Below are 6,760 nucleotides of genomic sequence, written 5' to 3'. Positions count from 1 at the left end.
TATTTACATCAAAAATGGCTATAAACAAATAAATCCTTTATGAACAACATCTGAAAATATAATGATAATTTCATCAATTTTATACAGCATACTTTTAGAAAACGTTGTTTTCTCATCCTGAATTGGCTTTGTTGAGTTTCAGCTATTAATAAAAAAAAATAAAAAAAGTTATTTCCTGACATACATTTGAAGTGCTGTAGTTTATTCACTTTTAATTTATAAAAATATATAATAATTTTTTTTCCTCTCATGAATTTGCATACCGAAACCACTTTGTCCATGCAGTTTCAGGAGCTGCAACGCTCTTTGCGCACATAAAGAGAAGGCTTGTGGGTGGTGGAGTCTAATTGAGAACCTGGGAATGACGTTCAATGCAACTATTTGACAGTTTGGTACTACGTTTCCCAGTATGCACTTCTCCACTGTTCAAGCAGATAGAGGCACACAGAAGTGTAAGGTGTACAGTTGGTGACACTCCCCGACGATTAAAAAGTTCGCATAAGGACTGAGTGGGGAAACTACCATGTTCCAGGTAAGCGTTTTAAGTTTAAATAGTTTAAAAATATTTTATTTAGGGTATATAGGCTATTTGTCCAACCTAAGCATGAATATAAAAAAGAAGTATTTGACCACATCAAGTCTTTCACGTGTTTTGATTTAAATAGATTGTGTGTGCATGTTGGAGCACAGCGTGACATCTATGGCGTTTTAATAGGCTAATCCTTAAATTATTAAATGCATTTATTTAATAGAGAAACTCAGTAGAATAGAACGTTTACGTTTTTAATATGGGGTGACGTTTGCATGCCTTAAAAAACAAACAGGTGTATTGTGACGTGGCTGATGCAGGGCGTGTTAGCGCCTGTTGATTTGAATAGAGTACTCAGCCCTTCACCAAGGAGACAAAGCTCTGTAAAAGAGACACTGATATTCAGGCAAGACAGACCTGTTTTCATGCATTACCACTGCATAATGCGCATTTAATGAGTCATTGCTAGAGACTGACAGACAGAGAGGATACTGGACAATGATTCAGAGACTTATGACCAGAGAAATGATTGTCCAACCTAAGCATGAATATAAAAAAGAAGTATTTGACCACATCAAGTCTTTCACGTGTTTTGATTTAAATAGATTGTGTGTGCATGTTGGAGCACAGCGTGACATCTATGGCGTTTTAATAGGCTAATCCTTAAATTATTAAATGCATTTATTTAATAGAGAAACTCTCAGTAGAATAGAACGTTTACGTTTTTAATATGGGGTGACGTTTGCATGCCTTAAAAAACAAACAGGTGTATTGTGACGTGGCTGATGCAGGGCGTGTTAGCGCCTGTTGATTTGAATAGAGTACTCAGCCCTTCACCAAGGAGACAAAGCTCTGTAAAAGACACACTGATATTCAGGCAAGACAGACCTGTTTTCATGCATTACCACTGCATAATACGCATTTAATGAGTCATTGCCAGAGACTGACAGACAGAGAGGATACTGGACAATGATTCAGAGACTTATGACCAGAGAAATGATTCAAAACAACAAGAGAAGTTTCACTGATTGACTCATTGAGACTGTTTATGCATAAAGTTTTACTTATGTATTTGTAAACATCTGTTAATGATTGTTTACTGTTAAAATAAACAATGCATCACTCAAATTATTAATAAGAAATTAAAGATGAATATATGTGAAAAACATAAATGATATGTTATGTTCAAGAAAGTGAGTGTCAGATGATTTCTTAGACTGTTGTAGAATGATATCGGTTAAACTAGTATAAAACCAATTCAAGGAGATTGTTTTGGACACAAAGAATGGTTTTATTTAAAGGCTATATACTGGATCTGGCATATACAGTATACTGGATGAGAACTGTCCTGAAGAACATATAATGAAACATCAATAAATGAATCTCTAATAATCAGGCAACTCAAGAACACTATAATATAGCAAACATGGTCTTGATAAGAGAGGTCCTTAATGAACTGCTACAATTAAAAACGTATTTTTAAGAGTGTAAAATTATATTTTCTAATGTTAATTTGTTTATTCTTTTTAAATAGCTTTGACATTAGAGACAAAACTGTTGTCATTTGATCTTGGATATTCAAAATGGCAGCCGCAAAAATAAAGTCAAACAGTCGTGCGGGGAATCTGCTTCGAAGTAGATCGGAGGGGACACTGATAGATATAGATGAGAATGTTACCATCAACAACAACAACCTTCATGGTAAGTATGCAAAAATGAGCTCACTCTCTCTCTCTGTCCATTATTTTATCCATCCATTCTATTTTAATGCATTTGATAATAATGTCAAAATATTTTTTCAAAATGTTATATTTGCTTCACAAATATACTATTCAAACTGATCTAATTGTCCTAACAAATATATTGGGAATTTTTTCTTGGCTCTCCATTGACATTTGATAACTTCTCTTCTCTTAGGGGGCTACGGTTATGAGATGGGGAAAACCTCAGAGTGGCCCGTCCTACCAAATGAAATTGAAAATCCAAAACAAACTACCAACCCCTTCTGGAATCAGCTGGGCAGGTCAAATCCATTCTTAAATGAAATCGTCCACGCCAGCACTTATGACTCTGGGGTGTCCATGCTGAAAGAGGATCCCCTATCTCCGTTTGACGATATTAATGAGGACTCACTCAGCACATCCTCAGATGAAACAAACTTTGCTCATCTTTTAGCACCCAGACAAAACAATTTAAACCGATCTGGGAGGTGGAGAAGTGCCTCAGATATACTTGACAACCTTGAGAAGAAGGAAGACAAGCGGACGATGAGACTCAACTCTCAAGAACCCTTCCTGAATCCTGATTTTGAGTGGTTGAAGAATGACAGAGAAGCTTACAAAATGGCTTGGTTGAGTCATAGGCAGCTAACCAGGTCTTGTTTGGACCTGAGCCGAATGAAACAAAGTCCTGGATGGGCCCAGACTCAGGCCACAGACATTCAAATCCTCTGCAAGATTGACCACAATGGAGGCTCTGTGCAGTTAGCAGACTCCAGTATCACTGCCCATATTCCTCAGGGACATATCCCCCCAGGTGAGATCCAAGAAATTGGCCTCAGAGTACTCCTTGATCCTCCCACTGGAATTAACAACAACTACACCACAACTCTGAGCCCTCTTTTAGAGGTCAGCCTCAGTAACCATAATGTTTCGGGGAGCATTTCGCTAGAAATGAGAATGGCTGCCAAAGTAAAAAGTGACCCCACAAGCCACGTCTTGACCTCATTTGTAGGTCTAGTCTCTCAAAGGAAGGAGGGACCTTATCAGAAGATAAAAGACTGTTACATATACAATGACGTGTTACAGATTAAGCTTTTTGATTTAAAACCACGCATGTACGTCATAACTGCTGCCGAGGCCACTGTTTTGGAGCAACCTGCTATGTCAGTATGGGATTACTTGGATCGACATATTACGGTGGCCATCTACGGTCCCAAGCACATACACCCATCGCTCAAAGTGGTGCTGTTCATATCGAGCCATGATAATATTCCACCCAGCCTCCCTTTCTCTGATGTTCAGAGAGGTGACAGGAACCTGCCCCCTGTTGTCTTGGAGCTTTGGGGAAAGCATCAGTTCAACCCACATGGCCTAAAAGATCTTCACATTGCTTCTAGAGTGTTGGATTCAAACTTCGAAGTGAAACCAGTGGATCTGAATAAAGAGGTTAAGCAGGATCGGCTTAAAGCAGGAAAAGTGCTCCATTTACCATTAGATCTGGTCAAGGTGAGTGGAGGTGAAATGTGTCCCTTCAAACTCAGCATTGAAGTGAAGGATCTGAAAAGTCTCACTTTGGGAGATTTCTGTGTTACCTCCCCTGAAGCTGCCCCTCTAAGGTCAGAAAAACACAACCACAGGCGAGCAGATCGGCAGAGGGAAGTGACTCGTTCCACGCCCATTCCTGAGGAATCAATCTCAGAAATCCTTACCCAGAAGTTTCAGGACAGACCTGTAGATTTGCATTGGTATGGGGTAGCAATGAAATCGATCCTCAGACAACCGAGAGTGGAATATCTTCTGGAATACTTTAAAGGTGATACGATTGCTTTGCTTTCTAAGGAAACTGTTAGATCTCTAGGTCAGATGAAGGTTAAGGAATGGTACATTGGCTTTCTTCGAGGAAGAGTTGGCTTGGTGCACTGTAAGAACTTGAAGGTCATAACCAAGGATCAAGTCATTGACTTCACTGGAATTAAGCTCACCACACCAGTCCTCTTGGACAATATGACAATTCCTTTTAAAAAACTTACCTACATGTACTCTGCTATTCAGACCCTGGTCACAGAGCACGTCAAGTCCTGGAGAACCTTCGCTGAGGCTCTCGGTTACTCGGAGGTCTCCGTTAACGCCATCTCCAGGAGACATGCTGAAACAGAGGCAGAGAAGGTGGCTTGTGTTCTAGAAAAGCTCAAGGAAGACTGTCATGCAGAGAAGATCAAGAAGAAGTTCCAGCATGAGCTTATCATAGTATGCATCTTTTATTCTGACATAAATGTATGTGTACAACAAAATTCAAAGGAAAACTAGTTTTATTAATGATTTATATTCCCCACAGGGGCTGTTAAAGATTGATGTTCAAGGTGTAGTAGCCCATCTCATCCAGGATATAGTGATTCTATCCACAGCAGTTGAGCTGGGAGTGCGATGGCGGGAACTTGCTGAGAGAGTCGGGAAGCTCTCCAATGCCCAGATTGCTGCTTATGAGGCGCCACACAAAGGGAAAAATGGAGAAGTTAGTGCCCAGGTGAGCTAAAATCCCAAACATGAGTAACATTTTTTTTTATCAATCATTAAATACCTTGCTCATTTTATTACAATATTATATTAATCAGTTATCATTGACATGATCTACAGAATAAGGTCTAACCCAATCCTAGTCATGACATTTGTGATGTCAACATTTAAATATACTTTTGATTTATTATTTTACTTCTTTCAATAGTCAATGTGGAAGCCTGCATATGACTTCCTGTATGCCTGGAGTAAACGGTACGGGGATGGCTACAGGGATATGATCCAGGACCTTCACCTGGCCTTGGATAAGATGAAGAGCCCAGTGACCAAGCAGTGGAGACAGATTACTGGAGCTCTCATCACTGTCAACTGCATGGAGGTTCTAAGGGCTTCCGCCTTCTTCAGAGATTTGGAGACGACTCTTGGAGCACCTGCACTTCATATTTAGGTGATACTGCTGAGTTCATACCGATAGCTGTGCCATATTATTTTGACGTGATAAATATCGACATTAGGTGGCATCTACCCTCGATGGCATCTGTTTTTTTGGAAAAGTACTGAATATATGTTATTGTATACCTGTCTGTATATTATGTGTGTATTCGCTGTGACAATGAAAATGTGAAAGCTGTTGTCTGAGTTGTTACAAAGTCCCTTATGCAATGTTAATGCTTTTAAGGGTTGTTGGTGGAAAGAGAAATAGGAGATTTGTTCGTTAATTGTGATAGAGATTGAATCTGAAACATTCTAGATTAACTGCCTCAAGGTTACCTCCTTTATTTGTTTTAGTTAAACAGTTTTGCTTGAATTGTAAGTGTCTTTATCAGTACATTTTAATATTTGAAGTTGTATGTGTTACATACATTTTGGCCCTCTGGGAATGTGACTTATTATTTGTCAGTGTACAGTATATTGATTTCAGTATCCAAGGATGTACCATTTTACTAGGTTTAACATCTAATGTCACATCTTTGGTATACTGGAAAATTGTATTGATCTCTTTTTATATTTTGTGTTTTTCTAGTTGTCATTTTAAATGTACTAACTACAGTGTTTAAGAGTGAGGGTCCTTGTATAATTGCAAACTTTTCCTGTGTTAGAACAGTCTTTAAAAATCAATTTTGTATTGCTGTATTTTTAATGCTAAAACACTTTTGAGATTTGTTATAATAATTAAACTGTAACCATTTATGTCACGAAGGAGCTCTATACTGAAGGGCAAAGATAATAATAAAAATATGTTTTAAAGTATTTTAATCTTGAAATTACTTGAGTAAATGTTGTTTAAAAGATCGTATCATTTGATTGAATGGGAATTGCACAACAGGTAGCATATCATACACATGTCTGCATTGCATTCTGAGTCGTGCGTTGATGTGCAACTCGGGCTTAAATCTGTCACTTCCTTTCATTGCTTTAAAAATGATGCCATTATGTGGATACCAGTGGGTTCTCTAGTGACCTCAGTGTCACAGCCTCATTTACAAAACAGGATACTGATAAAGCTCATTAGCCTTCAGCCATGCTAAACTATGTGAAGTACTGTCCGTTGCTTAGAGATCTCAAGCGCTCTCAGCAGAGGCGGACAGTAACTAAGTACATTTACTTGAGTATTGTACTTAAGTACACTTTTTGAGTATCTGTACTTGAGTATTATTTTTTCTGGAAACTTATGACTTTAACTTCACTACATTTGAAAGACAGATATTGTACTTTTCACTCCACTACATTTCTATCAAGGTCCTCGAAGTAGAAAGTCGTTACTATGTAGCAGCTTTGAAAATCAGTGGGTGATTTTTTTTTCTTCTCTAAAACATGACTTTCTTTTTTTCAGACAGTTTATCAGTAATCACTCTTGGGGCTACATGAAGTGATTTCCCAGCATTTTTTGAGCACTGACCAGCTGCAAATGTGATATTTATTTACAACAATTCAATAATAAGAAGTTAATATTGTGGTTTATATTAGACACAATATTGTCTGATTTTGCTAAATT

The 6,760-nt window shown here is 38.1% G+C and overlaps 1 protein-coding gene across 1 annotated transcript; it reads left to right on the top strand.

Moving 5' to 3' along the window:
• The first annotated feature begins 372 nt into the window (after positions 1 to 372).
• LOC107550840 (metastasis-associated in colon cancer protein 1-like) lies at positions 373 to 5,812 on the top strand. The gene is made up of 5 exons (XM_016232242.1): positions 373 to 532; positions 2,064 to 2,230; positions 2,447 to 4,497; positions 4,586 to 4,774; positions 4,973 to 5,812. The coding sequence occupies exons 2-5, from the start codon at positions 2,113 to 2,115 to the stop codon at positions 5,210 to 5,212; spliced, it is 2,598 nt and encodes an 865-aa protein (XP_016087728.1). The 5' UTR covers positions 373 to 532; positions 2,064 to 2,112; the 3' UTR covers positions 5,213 to 5,812.
• Positions 5,813 to 6,760: the final 948 nt, after the last annotated feature.

This window comes from Sinocyclocheilus grahami, unplaced genomic scaffold, assembly GCF_001515645.1.
Source record: "Sinocyclocheilus grahami isolate Dianchi unplaced genomic scaffold, SAMN03320097.WGS_v1.1 scaffold408.1, whole genome shotgun sequence".
Taxonomy (NCBI): domain Eukaryota; kingdom Metazoa; phylum Chordata; class Actinopteri; order Cypriniformes; family Cyprinidae; genus Sinocyclocheilus; species Sinocyclocheilus grahami.
This window is presented reverse-complemented; position numbering and strand designations above follow the sequence as displayed.

Coding starts and splice junctions, on each gene's coding strand:
- LOC107550840 (XM_016232242.1), top strand. CDS start 2,113: ATGGCAGCCGCAAAAATAAAGTCAAACAGTCGTGCGGGGAATCTGCTT. Junction 4,498..4,585: donor TCCAGCATGAGCTTATCATA/GTATGCATCTTT, acceptor TATTCCCCACAG/GGGCTGTTAAAGATTGATGT. Junction 4,775..4,972: donor ATGGAGAAGTTAGTGCCCAG/GTGAGCTAAAAT, acceptor TTCTTTCAATAG/TCAATGTGGAAGCCTGCATA.